General features: G+C 42.8%; 1 protein-coding gene across 3 annotated transcripts in view; it reads right to left on the bottom strand.

Annotated features, from left to right (window-relative positions):
• celsr2 (cadherin, EGF LAG seven-pass G-type receptor 2) overlaps nt 1-21,853 on the bottom strand; it is a 61,483-nt gene that overhangs the window by 11,211 nt on the left and 28,419 nt on the right. For all 3 annotated transcript variants that reach the window (XM_056389736.1, XM_056389727.1, XM_056389718.1), the window contains exons 3-19: nt 19,455-19,677; nt 14,258-14,373; nt 14,057-14,145; nt 8,859-9,016; nt 8,314-8,477; nt 7,901-8,026; nt 5,569-5,738; nt 4,639-4,818; nt 4,440-4,553; nt 3,566-3,722; nt 3,006-3,147; nt 2,793-2,913; nt 2,079-2,262; nt 1,824-1,925; nt 1,611-1,705; nt 648-857; nt 217-400 (exon numbers count right to left, since the gene is read on the bottom strand). In XM_056389736.1, the coding sequence (XP_056245711.1) occupies nt 217-400; nt 648-857; nt 1,611-1,705; nt 1,824-1,925; nt 2,079-2,262; nt 2,793-2,913; nt 3,006-3,147; nt 3,566-3,722; nt 4,440-4,553; nt 4,639-4,818; nt 5,569-5,738; nt 7,901-8,026; nt 8,314-8,477; nt 8,859-9,016; nt 14,057-14,145; nt 14,258-14,373; nt 19,455-19,677 (2,535 nt within the window). The remainder of the gene's footprint in view (nt 1-216; nt 401-647; nt 858-1,610; nt 1,706-1,823; nt 1,926-2,078; nt 2,263-2,792; nt 2,914-3,005; nt 3,148-3,565; nt 3,723-4,439; nt 4,554-4,638; nt 4,819-5,568; nt 5,739-7,900; nt 8,027-8,313; nt 8,478-8,858; nt 9,017-14,056; nt 14,146-14,257; nt 14,374-19,454; nt 19,678-21,853) is intronic.

Genomic DNA, 21,853 nt, shown 5'->3' on the forward strand with positions numbered 1-21,853 from the left:
AATGTTTCTACAATATTATTGTCAGAAACATCCAAATTTTAGGCTCCTGTACAAAATATTACATTATTATATTATAATATATATGTTATGAGAGAGTGACGACAGGAAGAAACCTAAGATTGATGAATTAACATTATGATGTCTGATATGAAATGATATATTGCTGTTAGAGGTCGTCAGCACGTCACATCTCTCACTCCCTGGTACAACGCTAACCTATATGTGGTGTGACGAGGGTGAAGGGGCTGAGGTATGTCTTCCTCATGTTCTGTGCCAGTGTGTTTGCGTATTCCTCGTAGTGGCGCAGCAGCACCGCCGTGCCGCCCTCTGAATGCTGGATCAGCTCCCAGTGCGGCCGAGTGTCTGGAGACAGGATGGCGCTGCCCACACGGACCAGATTCTGTCAGAAAACAGCGAGAGTTCAGTGTGACAGGATGTCACAGTGGAGAGTGAAATGAAGTGTGATGTATTCCCTGCAGATACAGCGTGGAAGGCTGCGATGTCCCACCAAGCAAGACTGTCCTTCTGTTTTGTTTACTGCGAGAACTGCAACAATCTACCGTTTTTATTTTCTTTCATGCTGTGCTATGAGTACTACTCTCTGTGTGAACGAGTGTTTCCAGTACAGACAGTGTGTGGTCCTTCACCTCAGTGAAGTGGACATCCTGTGTGGCTGTGAGGTTAAAGCCCTGCTGGTTGCTCTCATGCTGCAGCAGACTCTGTGTGAGCCGATAGGCCACTTTCACATCGCTGCCGTAGTATTTCTCTGTGTGCAAGGTGGCGTTGGCCAACATGGCTGCTGTCTGCTGAACATGTCCAGAGTCCAGGAGCGATGCGTTACGGGAAAACTTCTCAGACTGGAGGAAGACAAGGAAAACATAACCATCAAATAACTTGGAGACATTTTATTGGTAAAACACATTTTCAGCAATGCTAGCAGTGAGGCTCTCGGCATGTCTGTCAGTCCAGTCTGAAATATCATGATGGACTATCATGCAAACATTCATGGTTCCCAGAGGATCAATCCTACTGACTGATTATCTAACTGACTTTTCCTTTAGCGCCACCATGAGGTTGACACATTGATTAATTGTCTTGTTGTTTCATGTTTCATGTTTCATGTTTCATTCGAAGGATAAATATTAATCTCTTTGGGAATTTTTCATCTAGCGCCACCAGCAAACTTTTCACTTTTCCAGTGAAATAACTGAACATCCACACTGGTGCCAAATTTGTGTATACAGACATTCATGGTACTTTGATGATGACTCTACAGCACTGACCTCTCCTCAAGCACGATCATGAGGTTTTAAGTGAGATGTCTCGACAACTATTGAACGGATTGCCATGAAATCTGGTTCTCATCTCAGCTGTCCTTTGTGTTTAGCGCTAATGAGCAAATATTGGCACGGCAACACGCTAAGATGATGAACATGGTGAACATTCGACCTGCTAAACATCAGAATGTTACTATTGTTATTGTGAAGATGTTAGCATGCTGTGTTAGCACTTATCTCAAAGCAACAATGTAGCTACAAGCAGCGGGGGAAATTATTGTGGAAGTTGCATGGTTACATTTTTTCAAACTGACAGACAGAGGAGCTACACACCAGGGCTTTCAGCTTGCTGAAGGTAGCAGAGGTGCAGTTGAAGAGATTGGGAGGCAGCCAACCCTTGTGCTCATCACAGTGTCGGATCGCTGTGCCTGGGATGGAGCGAGATGGAGAGTTAGACTGCAGCTGAGAGAGGGCTTGAGGCAAGTTTCATATATTGCCATTATTATATGGTAATTTGATGAGCTGCTAAAAAAAACCCCATCGTACCGAGCGTTCCTTTGGGACAGGGAACTGCTGCAGGGAGACCAAACTTAGTCCTGGGCCACCAGATCCCAGCCTCAATGGCCTGAGGGCAGCTGTCATAGATTACTGAGAGAGGAGCAGGAAGGTGAGGAGAGAGGGGGGAGGGAGATGATGAGGATAAAAGATTGAAACGTATTTTAATATATTCGTAACTATAATGAAAAAAGGATTAAAAATTAAGCATTTCAATAACTTGACAGCAATCTGATGTAGCCTGACCTTCACAGCCATTAGGAGAGACCTCGGCGAAGGGGTTGTCACAGCGGTCACACTGGCGTCCAATCACACCGGGCTTACACTGACACTGGCCGCTCTCTCGGTCACATGCTCTGGAGAAAGAGCCGACCGGGTAGCAGTCACACAGCAGGCAGGTGTCGCTGCCGTCAGGACGGTAGTGGTTGTCCTGGAAAACGGATTGGAGACACAAAGTTCTGATTAACAATTAAATTCATTTTCATACATCTGCACGTTTCCACCTGACAGCTAAAACAAGCAGCAGCAGCTGCTGGTTCAAAAACATCTGGCTGCTAAAGGACGAGCTTCTCTCCAACTCTACGCTGGAGAGTCTGTACGCAGGCTGAATGTGCCTGCATTTCATTTTCGGAGGTTTTGTTTTATTCTTTGTGACGTGACGTTGGAAGTTTGAAAAACATCTGTCGTTGCACATGTTGTATAATATTCTGCTCAGTAAAAACAATAGAGTACAACTTCCTCCAAAAACAGTTTACTGTCATAAATATTATATATATAGTATACTATACTATAGTATAGTATATAGTATAGTATAGTACTATACTGTAGTATACTATACTATATATATATTCTGCATGTTATTAAACACAGCTTTAGACATCCGACTCTGACCTTATGCACCCTCACACTCGTGTGTTTGCTACAGAGTGATGAATCAGATCTGCAGATCAGCAAACTCACCTTACAGCGACACTCTCCGCTGGTCTTGTTGCAGTCAGAATCAAAGCCCTTGTCTGTCTGACAGTTACATGGACCACAGGTCTTGTAACCCCACCAACCTCTCGGACACGGCAAATCAGTCCTGTGGGGTTAACACGTCATCCGTTTAGTTCATTTTACCGGCAGGGTGATGAAACATACACTACCGACCAACATAAATGTGGGAAACTGTACTTTTTCTCGCAGTAATGGCCAAAGTAGTTGCTGGGGCAGTCACAGGTGTAACCATGAGAGGAACTCAGCTTCCTGGAGCACGTTGACTCATGTTCACAAGGGTTCAATGAGCATACATCAGTGCAGTTGGTGCCATAGTAGCCTGAAAAAAAAAAAAAAGAAAGTGAAGCGAAGGACAATGAGTCGCTGTGCTGTTACAACATGGGTAGTGCCAGTAAACTGTGGTATGCAGGGATAAGAGGAAAGGATTATGCATCAAAGGACAAATGTGACGCACATGCAATTTTTGCAATTATAGTAATGTGTTGCATTTACAGAAAACATTCGAGTGACATTTGAACTAATTAAAACAGATATGTTGGTGTGGCTTCACTATTTTGTTTAATGGTATGATCTGCATTTTGGCTGAGCAATTAAAGCCAGAAATACAATTTTTACAAAAGGTTGAAACAACATTTACAGGAAAAACTATTCAAGAGATTGGATGCAACACACAAGCTAAAGGGTTTTTAAAGTAACATTTCATTGTTGTTGGTTTCTGAACTTGCGTGCGGACTGACCACTGAGGCAGGTGCAGGAGAAGCTGTCCCAGTCGTCGCTGCAGTAGCTGTTGACGGGACAGGGGCTGGAGCTGCAGGGGTCGGGAACGCCGCAGCCCGGCTCCACATTCACCTTCCTGGCCTGAGAGAGACTCAGAGCCCCGCCAACACGTAGACCCTGCAGGAAAGCAAACAAAACCCATGTACAGCACGCACACATGGAAAACGACACAGTAATGCATCACGTCCTGAGAGAAAATGTCTGTCCAGTTTCACAAATGAAAGTTGCTCAGAAACTGCAGCTTCATTTGTAATTTCTACACAGATGTCAATTGTGGTGAAGTGAATATTCAAAATAAGTGAAAGGGGAAATTATCTCATGTTTCAAATCTTAACTTGCATGTTGCAGGTTTGATGAAAGGGGCCCCTGGGATTTGTTTCGAACACAGAAGTTACTTTTTGGGTCGGTCTACCAAGCAGTTTGAAACAGTTTTGCACAAATTTCATGTGTGAACTCCATCGTGACCTTAAGAAGTTAAAACTCTTTTACAGACACTGCTGAGTGAACATGAAGTATTAAGTGTGAAACTGGGTTAAAATTGGTGAAAAAATGTACAGAAATGTGTTTTTTTCTTATTTCCATAATGGTTATTTCAACAGATTTTCAATGACCATGTTTCAACATGTAGTTAGGACCTGATTCACCTTGAAACATAATCATCAAAATGCTGTTTTATATGTAACCTAAGCATTTAAAACTCTAGATGCCTGTTCACCTGTTAAACACCAAACCAATTCTCACTTTGTGGGTTGCTCACTGAAATGCTTTTGATATTGTGTACTTAGAACATTACCATGAATGTGGATATGAATGGGGTCTACAGAGGGGACAAACCTGTATACAGCCACGGAAGCCATGCAGAATTTTCCCATCAGGCCTTGCCAAACCACCAACGCTCACAGTCTTCAGCTTGGAGTCCCGCAGTTTCCCATCCACCTCCATACTAGCCTGAAAAGGTGACACTGATTTTAAGACTGCAAAGAAAGAATAATTTCATTCATAGTGATTTAGTATCAAAGATACAACGACTCACCAGGTAGAGTCCATGGTCTAGAGACAACACGGCTTTGTGGTGACTTGCTGCTCCTCCCAGACTGCTGATATCTAACTGCAAATGATGCCAGTCTCCATCGTTCACCAGCACCTCCTCCAAGCGGGAGAGAGTCGAGTCTTCGCCTCTGTGCAGCCCCATCAACACCCTCCCCCCACGCAACTACAACAGCAGGGAGAGCGCCAAGAAAAAAGGGAGGAAACAGCAGGAGGGAGATTGAACCGATGTTCAATAACAGTGGAGGGCAGAGCAGAGGAGAAAAAAAAAAGAGACCACCACGAATTCAGGTTTGCATCACATGATGAATATAAACAGAGAGCTCTGACAGTCTTTTTTGCACACTCTGCAAACCTCTGTTCAAACCTTTAATTGTTGCTCATCATAAGTGCTCAGCTGGAAATAGATTATCGGACAGTTGTGTAACATCAGAGCGGCGTAAGTCCAGACAAGCTCAAAAAGCAGCTGAACACGGAAAATGTCAACTCCTTGGATGTTACAACGAGTGTCTGATTATTTGACTGATAATCAGCGATAGTGCTGCAACTAAGGTGGCCTACAGGTGGAGCCTCGTTCTTAAAATCTATCTTTGAGGAGCGCTGCCATGCTCCCACTGGACCTCACACCCATGAAGAAATATGTTTTTAAATCTTACCAAATTTAGATTAGATCAGATCAAGTGATCGTAAAGAACAAATAACCTAAAAATGTTCCCTGTTTCTCTAATTAAAGTGTCCGGATGGTAATATATTCTTATTCCCTTCAGGATACACGGACATTGCTGTGTATTGCAACATTTCAGTGAATGTAAAACTGTCCGTGAAGCGGAATAATTTATGATGCAACTTGGCCTCAAGCAGGAGGAGACCAGGAGTGTATCCACAAAGTGTGTGTTCGACTATATGTTGCTCTCACCTGCAGTGTGAGGTTGTGCTGCAGGCCTGATGAGATGTGTAGCAGTGTGGCGCTGGCCTGACGTGTGCGGAACATGAGCTCTACATGCCAGAGGACGGAGGCCGCCGCCGCCGCCAGGTTGTTCCACTGCAACAGGCTGTTACCCAGGAAACGCTGCGGGCTGGCCATAACTGCAGCAGAAAGATGATAAAAAAGCAGATAAAATGTAAGGACAGAGGTAGCATTGATTCAGATAAATGAGAACATAGAAAGTTTACAGAATGATTAAAGTCCCCCTCCAGTCAGAAACATGTTTTTCTTCATGTTCATTGTCTGTGACGTTTGAGCTTCACTGTGCAGAGTGACGTATGTAAGTTCGAAGGCTGTTTCACATTCATCTGCTGAAGTTGGGAAAGCTTCTCCGCGCTCACCTTTAAATCTGAGTTAAGATGTGAACGTACGAGCAGGATTTGAACTAGTCTTGGAGTCAGTCATGACCCAAGAGGCAACTTGCACAAATGTGATGTGGAAACCTGAAACTTTTCAGTAGGAAAGGAGACGTCTTTAAAACCCTCTAGTGACAACTTTAAATCTTTTAGTGCAACAGTGAAATTTCAATGTCACATCAACTCAGATGTAGTTTTACTCGTGAAGTAAAGTTCATGAATCAGAAGGAAGTCACGGTGTTTGTGCATTCATGCGCTGACTCTGGGGTCCAAGAGAAGCTTTCTGGCTCTTTCACTCATCAGCAAAGTGACACATAAGGACACCCTGCCTGATGTGCAGCAGCCTCACTCTCATTAGGCTGTCCCTGTACAAAGTGGAGAAAAACACCCGAATCACCCAGATCGAAACGATTGATTAGTGATGGTAAATAAACCTGATGCACCGTGGCTGTCGGCCGGAGAGAAGAGCAGGATGCAGAGAGAGAAGCTGGTGATGCAGCTTCATTCAAAATGTTTGAAATTTATGACCAGAACGGGAATAGATTAGTGATTTTATCGTGTCTCATGATTCAGTTTTATGCATAGCACCTTTTATATGCTATTTATAGTTTGTTTTACTTTATTTCATTCTATATTTATGTTTCTGCGTGTCCATGTCAGATTGAATTTGTTTTGTTTTTCTTCTTATTCCTTCTCCTGTGAATATAATAAGTGGCTATAATAAGTTTGTCGTCTGTAGGTTGTTTGTGACTATGAATACTACATACTGAATAAAACAAAACTAAACAATTTACACATGAGAGAAAACGTAAAAACATTTACAAATTGAATTAGGAATTTAATCTCATTCAGTAACCTCCTGTCGACGTGTGACAGTCAGGCCAGACGAGCCATGTTTTACATACAGGAACTATTCTCATCCACATACATATGTATGTGCATAAACAACTGCGTTCTGAAAAGGCACCTCTGATGGTGACGCTGATTGCTCAAGACTGTTGTTGGTTATAATATATTCAGTTATCAAAGCTCATTAAATCACCTTTGGAGATCAGTGATGTGATCACACTGCATTATGCTTCTCTGTCCCACTTCCACACTCTCATCCTCACATTTTCCTCAGACTTATGCGCTCTGTGCAACGCACCTGTTCTTTTTCAAACATCAACAGCAACAGCAACTTCTAATCGCCCCTTTTATATTCGATCTGCATGAAAAAACACTCACTTCAATACATCTTTTTTTGCTCTCTCTACTTCAAGGTTAATTTTTTGTGTGTGACTGTCGTTAAAATGGCTCATTTCCCTTCCTCCGTCTCTTCTCAAATTGCTGTAAACAATAAATCAGTGCAGAAAACAGCTGCAGCGGATCAGGTGGAACAAAAACGGACACTGGAGAACACAAGGACCGAAACATAAGCTACCTACTGTATGACTTCAAGAGTCGAAAGGCAATTAGTCTTAAACTGGTTCCACATCATCTAAACCAGATAAAACTCAACCTCAAGTAGATTATTTCTCACAACTGGTTCTGTCAGAAATCAGGCATTAAAACTACAGCAGCGTAATCACCAGGCTTTTTCTGGCTCTGCGTCTAAAATTAAGACAGGTGTTCCCACAAAGCACTGATTTGACAAACACCAGGAACTGCAGTGCAGACAGCTGATTTTCCACCTGTTATTTTTAAATGCAAATGCGTGGGTTTCTGCATTTGTGCGTTTCCATTACTGTCTCCGCTCTGCTTGTTTCAACCTGACGGATGCCAGCTTCATACTCAACGACAAGTTCAGTCCCAGGTCACAAAGACGGTCTCGGATCAAAACTGCAGACAAATCCGTGTCAGGTCTCATTTCATGTGTGAGTGCTCCCAGCACTGATGCCCAGCACTTTTGTATGCGGCTCATTCACCTCTTTCACAGTTTTGTCCTCCAAATCCAAGTGGGCAATCACAGCTGAAGGAGCCCCACAGGTTCACACAGGTTCCTCCGTTCAGACACGGGTTGTTGTTGCAGAAATGTCTTTTGGCAGAGCATCCTAGGAGGGAAAGAAAATAAGAGGTTTCTCCGTTTGATCTATCCCATCTTGTTATTTCATCAAAGTGGCAAAGTCAGAGGGTAATAAACTATTCATAGCAGGTATAATGATCATTTCCCACTGATTCGCCTCCCCTCTGCGCTCATTACAGTCAGTGTTATTCAATCTTCTCTCGCCTGGCTGGTCTAACAGTCAACACTGTTTGACTGCAAAGCATTCACAGGTTTAAGAGATAAAGCAGAGGACAATCTTTAGAAGGCAAACAGCAGGTGAGAAATGCTGCATACCTGGCAGAGTGCCGTTGTTAGCGATGAAGCCGGCCATGTCTATGTGCTGGTTGTCAATTCGCAGGTTCTTCATGCAGCCCACGAACTGCCGGTTGCGGATGGGAAAATCTTCTGGAAGTTTAGGAACTCCTCCGAGTAGCAGGGGGCCGGTCAGGTCCAAAGATCTGACAAAAACAGAACCCATGACCATTTACACATCCCGCCTTAACAAATACACATCATCAACATTAATGTTGGGGGCGAGAGCGCTTAAAAATTCATCACAGAGAGAGTTTCACTATGTTACACGCCCTGGAGATGAAAACAGAAAAAAAGGATAAACATCCCAATAAAGGAAAACAGCATAGCTCAGCTAACACCCTGGAGATATGGAACTTCATTTCAAAACAAGTTTACTCGTTAACTTAATTACTGAAGTCAATACAGAAATAATGAGGGAGTCTGTAAAGCAGGGAAAAAAGGTTATTTATGGAATTGAGACTAAAAAATGAGACTTATCTTTAATTTCTCAATGAGAGAACTCGTACCTCTGCTGATTAACTTACTTTTTGGATCCTGATTGGCTGCCTTGAGCAGAGCAGGTGTAGTTTCCGATCAAGTGGCCGAACCTCAGGGCCACAGAGGTGTCACAGTTGTCCACCGTAACTACGACGACCTTCTGGTCTGAGGGGCCCTGCGGCAGGCCGGCCTGGTTGAAGATTGGCTGTGGGGCGAGAGAGGGACAAACTCATGAATATCAAGAATTCTTTAGCGCATTCCTTATGTTTCTGGGGAGACTTTGGTCAAATCAGTGAGGATTAGGAATACATTATGGCTTGTTAAGTTTTTCTGTACTCTTGAGAATCTAGAGAACTTCCTCATGTTTGTAGCTCCTTGGGTTATTTTTTTTTCTTCCCATCCGGCTGAGGATTTAACAGTGCAATCTATGTCTTTTTGTGCTTTTGACTTTTGCATCCAGGGAATATATATCACAGAATAATATTACAGTTTCATTTCGAGAAGTTTTCATGAGTATGCAAACAGATCAGGATTAGTGCAGTTCAGTACAGCACAGCAGAAACAGTAAAAACAGTTTGATTTAGATGGACAGATAAAAGAAAGTTATCATCCTGCCTTATGCCCTAAGGCATCATATTCTTTCACGACTTTCCAAAAGATTTGTCAGAAAAATATCAGAAACTGTGTTGCCATGCTTCTATTTTTAAAGTGCTGAAGTATTTTGGTCTCTTTGTATTTATAAATAGCATCTGAAATGGGTTGTTATGAAAATATCTTATTCTGCTGCATAATAAAGAATTGATCTATGAAGTAGAGAAACGTCTGGGAATCTCAGACACTGCTAATCTGTATGTACTTTAATATACCAGATTAAAAACTATGAAACTGGAAAACAACCACTGAATAAATTATCAAATAAATAAATTATTTTTTGCATCACACTCGGTTCAGTCCTCGTTCAGCTCCAGCTCCCTGTTGTTGTGCATTTTAATAATTCACATCATAAGAGAGCTAAAGGCAGAGGCACACACACACACACACACACACACACACACACACACACACACACACACAGGAGAAGGGCTTGCTCTCTGCAGGATATCATCCCTGTCAACAAAGGATCTTCTCCATTGTCTAAGAAATCAATAGGAGGGGGGCAACAAAAGGAGGAGGGGTCTGCGGGGGAGAGAATGATGATCCTGTCAATAAAAGGTCGTGACCTCTTTTCAAACCGGCCAGTTTGTCTGAGGTCACGTTGAGCTCATATTAACCCTAAGTGTGGGTTCAAGCTGGTGTTGTGAGCTGAGAGCAGAGCACCGACCGCCATCACACACAGCTGACCGACTCAGCAACCTGCAGGCGAGGACGGGCTGCCGAGCTCGCAGCCGGTCGGACAGGATTTAGCAGGAATTAGCTCGTCTCATGTACAGAGATGATATGAAGACCTGGCTCGCTGTTGATGGATTGAAAACACACTTGCGCGTTCTGTTTTTATAGTCAGGCTCTTTAGTTCTCCGTGAGGTTCAACTAAAATAGACCCGACGCCACTGTCTTAATAAGCTTCAGGCATTATAATTTCCTGATTGCTCTTCTGTTATGATTGCCTTTGTCTTTGCTGTCTGATCCCTTAATTTAAACGCCGGCAGAAAAGACACCCAGCTGCAGATATTCTGTAGATTTTCGCTGGCTGGCGTGACATCTTTAGCAGCTCTATCACAGTAAGTTTTATTAAGACAAAACAGGAATGACAAATATAATTTTGGCCCAAGGCACGGCCATTATTAAATTTCTCTTCCATGATTTTCTAATTGAGTAGGTTAGATTAAATCTCTGAGAGCCTCTAATAATAAGAGTCTGTCACTGAGAGGCTGCAGTTACTTTCCTGCCGTCACTTTGTGATCACAGTTTAAATGAGATGAGCCCAATATTAACCCCAAACCATCTGGCTGAATAATCCGTCTGCTGACAACACCTCACCTGGATCATCAGCATCATCAGCATGTGCAACAGAAATGCCAGTTCTCGCTGTATGTGTGACATAGAGTAGAAGAATGATCCCTAAAGTTATTAACTGAAACGCTGATTGGACAGACAACTTCTTAAAAATACTTGAGGTTGCCAAAGTCGTCTTACGACATCTCCCAGACTTCAGACTGAGAAAATACATGATGAAAACTGTCAGGAAGTCTGTGTCTGTTCTGTCCGTTGTCTGTTCATGTGACCAAACCAAGATGTCAGGTTCAAACTCTTAAAAAATTGTCTTTTAAACTGTTTCCATGACTGACTGATTCACTTGAAAGCTGCTTGCTTTGCACTTCTAGAAAATATGGCTATTGTTTTCAGAGAAGCTCAGTGGCGGTCTCAGGCTGTACACAGATATTTGAAATGTTCAACCGATTCAACAAGTTCTCCCTTCAAGAACAACAGGCCCCGTTATCGAGCCCCGTTCCCACAGGAAGTCACATCGCTTATTCTCGACTGTGAAATTCCTCACTGTTCAACACCGAAATGTTAAGTAGATGGAAACAGAGACTGAAGGTGTCTTTTATTTTTCAGCTGATGCTCCTTGCAGCCAATTTGTAACAAATTTGTTGATGATGAAAAAAGCAAACACGCCGTGTGAATTGCCAAAGGTGAAATCATCCGACATGCTCTTTTCCACGGTTTTCCCTTCGCTGTGAAAGCTCTGAAACAGGCAGCGCTCCAGATTGGACGCTCCTTTCACTGACCTCTGCTGCCATCAGTCACGGCTGTTGACTCTCCAATAATGACTGTCTGTCAGGACGTCTTTCTGCCGCACAAAACCCTGTCCTGTCAGCGCTGATTGGAACGCACATATTTGCTCGGGACCACATTAAACACTTCTCTCACCCGCCGCTACAGTGGATTATGGGAATATGAGTTCCCTGTCACAGAAGGTTACGGGGGTTTCGCGCAGGAGGAGCATGGCAGAAAGCAACACAAATATGGGATCTAAGATTGACTGGAAAAACCATAGCAACAAGAGGGGTCGGGCCTGAAGCGCGGCGTCCCCGTTCAAAGCCCGAGTCAATACTTCTCTGGGCTTTTCTTTACCCTCCTTTCGCTCCTCTCCTGCTCCACTTTTCTGTCCTTGCCGGAGAACAGAGAGAGAGGGGCACCTTCCCCGGGGCCGCATCATTCACTGCCCCGTGGTCCCAAAGGAAGCAGAGCCAAACACAAAGGCAGCGGTCATTGCCATTCTCCACAGTCCCCCACCATCCTGAAAGCCACATTTCAATCTAAAAATGCCCCCTCCCCTCCTCATCCTGCCCCACCCCCTGCGGACAGGGACGGGTCAGAGTGGGCCACCGTGGGATACCTCCAGTGGGAGGAGCCATGTTTCTACCTCAGTGACTCACAGGATGTGGAACATGAGGAGGATGAGGATGAGTAGTTCAGCCAGAACTGTGAGACGGCAGCTGGACGGGGAAACTCTCAGGATGTTTGTTTTCTTTTTGTATTCTATTCTTCAGTATGACCAATACGTATGAAATAAATACTCTGGCTTCACTTCAGGATGCGGCTGTAATCAATATTTTTATAACAACAAGCGTGACAGTGTGAATGAGGTCGCTGTTAATGATAAACCTACAGAGAATCATCACCTGCATCTGCAGCTCAGAGCTTCACCGTTTCAGCTCATTGTTCAGCTGCAACAAACACAAGTTCAGATGAATAATGATGTTGCTCCGTGTCTGCTGGATGTGTAAATAAGCAGCTGCTTGTTAACAAACTGATGACAGGTCAAGTCAAGTTATGTCAGTGTTGTGTTCACAACTTGGCCAAAATAAATGAGATACTGCAGGTGCAAACATTGACATGACGGACTTGTAGCTGTCAGAAATCTGCTCTGCAGCTGATACTGTACATTAACAGAATCATGACATGCTCCAACATGAGGCTCACTTACAGATGTATAACTTCCAGGTCGGTGAAACAACAAAAGAATCAGTGTCATTAGATTTGGGGGTTTTGTAGAAACATGATTAATGAGAATATAATGTCTTGTTGGCAAAGAGCCAACTGGTTTTTATGCAAAAGTCGACAAGATTCTCCCCCTTCATTACTTCTGCTGGCTGAAATCTGGCATGGCCATGTTATCATAGACACTGAAGAGGAAAATGTGTGCAGCAGGGGTGTTGCCTGGCAACATCTTTATGATGCAAAGTGACTTCCTCAATAGCCTAAAATGTGACATGCTGTGCGTTGGTCCTGGGTGAGAAAGTACTGAGAGAGCAGAGACAACAGCTCCATACATTCCTCCATTGGTGGAGTTGTTGTGATCCTCTTATGGAGAAATGCATAAGTCAGAACATATTTAGTCCAATCAAAGCATGTCTGGAAAAACATTGACTTCCCACTCCCTGGCTTTCATTCATTAATAACCCCCCCCCCATCTCTCCTGTCTTGTCTGTCTCTCCCTCTGTTTGTGTCTAGTTGGAGTGTTGGCTCTCTTCCAGATCATCAGCCTGTCAGCAGCGATTCTTCAGTCTGACAGAGCAGCAGCACTAAAGAGGCAGAACAACAAACTTATGTAGCTCCAGGTTTCCTGTCTGCGCTCGGGTTTACACCCACTACAGTTAGTAATCTATGGATGTCCTGAAGACCACTGAGAAAGTCTGTCAGCTGCCAGTCATCACTGCAGACTTCTCTACAAGAAAACTACAGTCTGTTGCCTGCAGCGGATCAAACCCGTGGCCTGATTTCACTCTGAACATCTTAAATAACTATGTCTGGTATTGTGCTGTCACAGCTGAAGAGGAGAGCAGCAGCAGACGTTTAACCAGACGTATACCAGCTATTGGACAATCATTAAAAAAAAGGACATGAACTGAGAGCAAAACCTAATCCTAATATATTGAGGGCTCACCATCCTCACCTTTGTTTAAGAGAAAAGTGTATTTCACAAATTGTTGAACTATTCCTTTATGTTCATGTTCATGTTCATGTTTATGTATGTTCAAGCAATAAATTAGTAATGTTCAACATAATAGAAATGAAGTATCATCAAGTTCTCACTTGTTGTATATTCATCATTTTGAAATGCAGAAGTATAAAAAGCTACTTGAAGATAACTGACACCATGACCTGGATGACAGAACCTTCACAGACATAATAAACAAGCAAAATGTTTTGGATTATGATTTCGATAAATTCAAAAAAATTTGAAAACCTCATAAAGCAAATCTGGAAATTCATTGCGTCATAGTTTTTTCAGCCATACCTTGTTGTAGTAGTGAACCTCCACCACGTGCCACAGCCCGTCGCTGACCCCTCCGAGGATGTATGGGGAAACTGTAGTCTTGGTCTCACCTGGGAAACAATGAAAGAGGTGAATGACTGCACAGTACTGGGGTCAGAAATGGGGGAAAATAAACATTTGCAGTAAATTATAAAAGAATGAATAAGCCAATAACTGTCCTACCTGCAGAGTAGGTGAGCTGAATCTGCTCATTGATGATTTCCATGGCGATGAAGTCATGTTTCTCGTTGAAGCGGCCGTTGTAGAGTAACAACCCGTTGGGCTCTTTGGTTGCAAATCTGCGAAAAATATTGTTATGTTATATGTAGTTACATTTTTGTTCTCTTTCTAAACTTAATGTATTTATTTGCTCTATACTCACCCTATACATTAAATTAGGCTGGTGATATTCTACATTTTTCTTATTGTCAACCATTGCTATAAAAAGACCAAGACTAGCAATGAATTAATCCTGAAAACAAGCGTTTCCTGTGTCGCCAAAGAATCTGTGCCATTGAGCTCCATTGGTAAAATCGGCCACACTGTTACACCGGCCGACGTGTTCCTTCATTACAATAAACACAGTAATTTATTTATCACCCAGCTGCTGCAAATACTAACACGAGCAACAAATATGTATTAATCCTCGTCAGAAAATAGTCCCTAACAAATGCATCATTTACTCCTGTTTAAAGTAATATCTGTTACAAACTACTGTGCCCTGGTGTTTTAGGAAATTACTAAACCCCTTTTTTTTTTTTTTTTTTAAACATGGAAGTATATATTTGTAACAGTTTTAAAAAATGACATCTTGAGTAGGAAAAAATTGGATTTGTTGACACTAATGAAAAATATACAGTAACACTGTATAAGTATCCCAAATGCCATGACGTGTACTGTAAGAGCATATGCTGTCAGCCATGCCTGTACTCCATGTTAACAGAGAGAAGACGAGAGAAAAGAAAGAGGGCAGTTGTCGGGTTTGGCCTATTTAAAAAATATTTCCCTTTCACACTGAAGTGCTCCTAAGACACAGTAATGCAGTGTGACGTGTAACTTACTATCGTGAAGAAGAGCTCAAGATTTAACAATGCTGAGGTTTTGCAAAGATCACTGAACAGATAATGAGGTTAACCGTGAGCATGAGGTCAAGTTAGATAAAAAAGAGTCATATCTGCAGCACAGACACAGTCAAGGAATAGAGAATGTGCGTGCCATGAATAGATATAAGAGCCACATTAAACAACACACTACAACACAGAGACAGAAAACTAGGGCAATGTCAAAGCAGCAGGGTGGAGGAGCGCATTACTGTAAGTAAGGAAGACGCGCACAGGAAAAGACAGTTCTGACTAATGACAACAGCTTCAAAATATATTTTCTCATGATGGAGAACAGACAGCTGCCAGTGCTGTAACAACAGCCTCAGTTTCAGATTTCTGTTTGCATCTTGATGGTGAAACCAGAGCGCCCAGGGCCGTCATTTTCCATGATCCTCACATATTAATCCACACGTCAATATATCTGCACACACATAGTTCAAACTCCGGGACCAGACCGTTCAAAGCACCTCGCTCTCTATCTGGGATCAAAGTATGTGGTGGAGTTTAAAAATATCAGGCTTTACCTGTCAGCTGTGGTCTGTGGTTGTAAATCTGATCCTGTGGAAATGGGTCACTAGGATATGTGGAAGTGTGTTACAAAAAAAAAAAAGATCCAGCACTAACTACTGGATTTATTCATTATCCATCCCACAGGGGACCCAACAACGAGTCTCCTGTGCACATCTGCCAACTGATGTATTGGCAACTGTACTTTCTGGTCACTTACTCCATTTACATGCAGCTTAATTTTTCCTCAAATGGACTGATTGGTTCTGTTTCAATCACAATCTATATGAAACACTGAAAACCACAGATGGTGTGACTTGCTTCTTTTTCTCAGGCCAAATGGGAGCAGCGGCAACCATCATAGACGAATGTCATTCATACATCAAAATATCTATACATGCTCACAGACAACATGAGCAGCCGGCCCCCACCCCTTTCAGTCTTCAGGGTTTGAGGGTATATTGTATACAGTGCTGTTTGTGCTTTACTCTGGAGCTGTGGAGGAGCCAGGGGGCACGGCACCGCTGACCTGCTTACTGAGAAAAACCATAATCACGACCTCAGAGGAAAAGGGGGATGCCGATGCTACAGCTGATCCTACTGTAACTGCAGAGACAGAGCAGTCAGACAGCTACTACACATCCAGTGAAAAAATACACCAACGCCAACCATAATTATGATCCAGAGTCTCTTTCTCTTCAGAGGGCTTCCAGTCTTTGACGTATCGATTTAAAAGGCTGCTCCACATTGCCCCCCCGAGCCCTCTGAACTATGGGAGTAATCAGCCGGAACTAAATACTGACTCAACTGGCATCACTGCGTGTCACATTAGGCATCCATCAGTAAAAATAACAACCAGTCTGCCTTTATGTAGGGAACCGTGTCACGCTATGCTAACATGCTGCAATACATAAGACGTGTGCAGTGGAGAGGAAAGAAAAAAGAGCCCCTTACTGATTTCACAACGACTAAGTGTGAAGTAAAGATACAGAAATCTGTGTTTGATGATACACTTTACATGAAGTGCTGGAAAAGAAAGAGCTTTAGCATTAATATATGAAATATTTTAAAAACTATTTTTTTAATTCACCACTTTGTTGCAGACTGAAATCTCTCAACAACTCCTAGATGGATTCAGATGAAATTTTGTGCAGATATTCATGGTTGTGATAAGTTTGGTGATCCTTCAACTTTTCATCACATGTCATCACCACTTTTATTTTGTCCAGTACTTTAATTTGTGATGAAATTCCTGCAAATCTAATGACATCAGCCTCACTGTACTTTGTGTTAGGTGCTAATTAGGAAATGTTAGCATTTCATAATTCAGTATTGAAGATATCGAGATGTAAAAGAGCCAAACAGAAACTTCACCTGGTTGAGAAATATCATCATCATAATCTGTTTAAATCTAGCTCGCGCTGATCCCATCACACCTCCCTCTTTAACTTTGTGAAATCTCAGCCTTAATTGCAGAGCTCCAGCGCCAAAGCTGTGATAGAAAGAAACCTAAAATTAGCCGCCAGTCTGAGTAAACAAGATCCACATCCTGAGCCGTTCATCATAACAGAGGCCCTTTCTGGAGGGAAACCTGATCAGTGCAGGCTCAGGTAACAGAGCCACTTGTTGACCTCACCTGCCTCAAGCTCTCAATATCAGCACCTTTTACACAACAGCTACTTCACAGCTTCTCTGACCTGCCAGTGATGTGTAGGCCGCTTTCAAAACTGGTTTGAGCAGTTCTCCATCAAAAAAGACTGTCATCTGAGCCTCGCTTTTAGAAGGGCCGAGTCCTTAAAGCTCACAAGGGGGATATTATTTCCAATGGCAGCCATTGTGACTGTCAACCCCTGCCAAGCACATCTAAGGTGACATGAGTTACAATAAGTAAAGCAAAATGGCAGAACACATTTCCTGTGATACCATACGAGAGGCGATACTTGTTGTCACTTGTTGTGACAGATATCAAACAGAACGGACGGCTTTCATCGTTGATTACATTTCATCACATGGCGGATTCATACAGATTGGTGGTGTATGCTGCCTGCTGTCTTCGCATGAGTTCAGTGTTCACAACTCATCTGCTCATTTGTAAAGCACCCCACCCCCCACCCCCACCCCTTTCACATACCACCTCCAAATGATCAGCCATCTAGATTTAAAGCTTCAGCTTCAATTTCAACCTCAACCTGCATCTCTTGCATCATAATAACTGATTCTAACACTAGCACTATGATTATGTTCCCAGCTACTGCCATGCGGTGAAATGAAAACAAAAATGATATCTCGCAAAAAGAAAAAGTAACCTAAAACTGTCTTGTCGGCTTTTAAAAATAAGTTAATGAAATGTGCATGAGACGGCTTTTTCTGTTTGTGCTGTGCAGAAAAGTGAAGGCACCGTGGGCTCAGATCTTTGCTATTTTTGCTAAATGCTAATTATGGCATGAGATAGCACCTCCAGCTCTCAGACAAAGTGCCAGCGTTAGCAATGACATCTCTGTTTGCACTTCATATGTCATAGATTTTTCCAGTTTGAAAATAGTCTGAACTGAGATGTCTATTGATACTACTTGTGTTTTCCTTGGGTGTAACATGAAATAGAGTGGTCTATATTTAGTCCTGCCACCTTTATGGTAGTTAAAGGAATAGTTGGACATTTTGGCAAATCAACGTGTTCACTTTCTTGCCAAAGTTAAATGAAAAGATCAATAACTTTGTCATGTCTGTATGGAAAATATGAAGCTGCAGCCAGTTAGCTAAGTATAAAGACTGGAAAAAGGGGGAAACAGAAAACCTGGTTCTGTCCAAAGGCAACAAAATCTGCCAACCAACACCTCTAAAGCTCTCTATCTAACACATTTTATCTTGTTTGTTTAATTTGTGCAAAAACAAAATTGTAAAAACAAGAACTGCCAGTTTTATGTGGGGTTCTTTGTGCTAAGCTAAGCTAACTGGCGAGTGGTATCAATCTTCTCATCCAACTATCTGTAAAAATGCGAACAAATGAATTTTCCCAAATGTTGAACTCTTCCTTTAAAGATGCATTAAACAGGCAAATGAAGCAAATCCATTTTTTTGCAGTATATGTTGCTTGATGCAACATATATTTTGCTACCACCTCCTCTAAGAATACAGGGAGTGTATTCCCCTAGTTAAACTAAAACTGACATTAAAACGGAAGTTAACTTTTGAAAAATGACTAAAAGGACTCCCAAACTACAGTAATGACATTGCATGTGCACACAGTGACTGCACGCTCATCTAAAGGCGGCCTTCACCTTGTTGAGGGAGACAGTGCTGAAATAGGCCAGGCACTGACTCACAGCTGAAAGTGACCAGTGACACTGACTGTAATAAGATCAGACTCACTCTTGGCTGAAGGATTAACATCCTCATGTTATGCAAATCTCCTCTCCAAAAACACAGCTCCTTCAGCTCACCTTCTTTCCAACGCTTACCACACAAGCTGCACACGCAATACACAATACATACTAATATTCCCTATATTTTAGCAGTGGTTCTGTATTTTTAGCACAGATGCTATAATCTGATACCAAAGTGGCTCTACAGAAGATGGCTGTTGTTCAGTGATCCCATTATTGCTATTAAACACCATTATGGTTACATAAATGCAAGGAGGGGGAGAGCACTTCAGTGGAGCGAGCGTGCATGCAGAGGTAGGCTGTGGGGGTGGATGAATCAGATTACTGAAAGGCGATGGAGCGGGGCAGGTGAGCTACAGCTTGTTGCAGGGAGGCGGAGGTGCTTACGTGAGAGAGAGGGTGAAGTGAAAGCGCTGGCGGAGGCCCTTGAAGGTCAGGAAGGAGTGCGGGGGGAAGTTGCGTGTGGTCATCTCACAGTAGGGCTTCTCGTAGCCGCCCGGTGGACACTCGCACTTAAACCCGCCGACCAGCAGGTTGACACAGGAGCCCCCGTTCCTGCAGACTCCCAGAGCACAGCGGCCGGAGCGGGATGACAGCTCACAGTGCTCACCTGGACACAGAGGGAAAGGGTGGAGGAGGAGAAAGGTGGAGAGAAATGAGGATTAATATAGTTTGTGACAAGCAGCATTGCCTCAGTCATCCCTGTGGCTTCCACCTCAGGGACTCCACACTGCCATACCCTCTCTTTTTTTTCCAGCTCTGCAGCTGTCGTATATGTGCAACTACAGAGTGTAACATTATCCACCTCATATCAGTGACTGTGCACCACTTCAAACATACACCAGTATTAATTCTTATCATTATTAATAAAACATCAATTGTGACATTGTTGACAGAGTGTATCAGAGGAAATCTGACTTTCGTTTGTGAACACGGTTTTCTCTGTTTCAGTCAGTTTCAGTCTTTTCCCTCTCCTCTGTGTGCCACCCAGCACGACTCCACCTCCTCCCTCTGGGAACATGGCTGCAGTCTGTGCTGCATTCACATTCAGTGGGACAATTTGATGGCTCAAAGCAGTGAGTTGGACATGATGATGCATTCGGACTCAAGCTGTCAAAGAAATGATTGCCGTTTGCAGAGACTGTGGCGGCTCATGATGTTTATTTTCAGCTTTTTCAAGCCTCACAGACACTAGGCGAGTTCAGGATTACATTACAATGTTTTTTTAAGATTTCTTTTTTTTTATAGCATTGTCCCTTTATTGGACAGTGATAGTCGAGATACAGAGAGCAAACATGGGGGGGGGGGGGGGTGTACATCATGCAGAATAGAACCAGAGATGATTAGGCCATGGAGACGTCCCACATTACAATGTTGACCAGAGTCAAAAAAATAAGCAGTTGTTTCCTGCTACTCAGACAAAAAATTGATCAAGACCTCATGTAGTAAAAATTTCTTTTAAATTTATTTTGATGCTTACATTATGAAGACTTGTCCAACCCTTAATAAATACCAGTCAAATGTGCTGCATGTATGTTAACGATCACAAACTCAAGATATACAGGCGCTTTGAAAAATGCTGATTACTTGAAATATGATCCTTTCACACACCCCCACTCCAAGACATTGATGATTAATTGTTTCATAGAGAAAATAATTGGAAGATTCATTGATGACAAAAGTAACCATTTGTTGCAGCCCTACATCACAGTGAGCTGAGCTGGGTGGAGTGAGACACGGGGCTTCAGGTCACATCAGGTCAACAAAGCAAGATTCGAATGGCGATCGCTGTGAAGGGGAAGAGCAGTGCAGCGCCGGTATACGGAGAGAGGGACAAAGACGGTGTCCCCTCTCCTCGGTCCTGCAGTCCGGCTCACATGTGGCATTTGTCTGGATCCTCGGGGTGGGAGGCTTCAGCAGTTGCTCAGGCGAGACTGCTCGCTCTCCCATGCGTGAGCTGGAATTTGTGTCAAAGCCACAGAGCCAGCAGTGTGGAAGACTTCCGCTGTGTGCAGCACTACTGTAACACTGGCGCACACACAGACCCCACATCTTCATCCAACACCACTGATACACAGGCCTTTTATTTACTCTGTGTCTATTAATCACTCCATTCACAGTTCACTGAAAGCAAGTTTCTTTGTTTTGACACTGTTGTCTAGTTACGTCTATTCAGTCAAAGAAAATTCAAGAGATGCTGGATGAGACGGTAAAGTGGCTGATAATGACTCTGAACATTTATTGATTTTATATAGATAGATAATCTGGACCACTGGGACAAAGAAACTTCATTCAGATGCCAATTTTCAACAGATGGCTTACAAAAAGGTTTTAAGTTGGTAGTGAATGTGGGCCAATAATGTATTCATGCTTTTCAGTTTAGTGAACTTGTTGCCAGGTTGTGGGCCCATGTTTAGCTGGTTTATATCCTCTGCCAACATAGTTTGTTTCATCTGTTTAGGCAGAAGTTAAATTCACAGGAGAAACCTCCTCTGACGAACTTCTGACCTCCCACTTTCAGGAAAGGGAGCAGAGCATCAAGGAAAAACCTTTTGTTAATGATTTACAGACATTACTGCAGGCTTGATGGCTTATTGTTAAGTGGGAAAACCCTCAACCCTTTATTATTGAAGATTTTATTAATGAAGGTTTCTTTGACTTGTGCGTCCACAACCGGCCGTCCCAAAAAGTCTTTTTTATCTAAGCCTTATAATGGATTATCAGTGACCTGTAAGACACCAATAAATGGTTTTTTAAACCATTAATAAAACCGTCAGTGACAACTT

This window comes from Seriola aureovittata, chromosome 2, assembly GCF_021018895.1.
Source record: "Seriola aureovittata isolate HTS-2021-v1 ecotype China chromosome 2, ASM2101889v1, whole genome shotgun sequence".
Lineage (NCBI taxonomy): Eukaryota > Metazoa > Chordata > Actinopteri > Carangiformes > Carangidae > Seriola > Seriola aureovittata.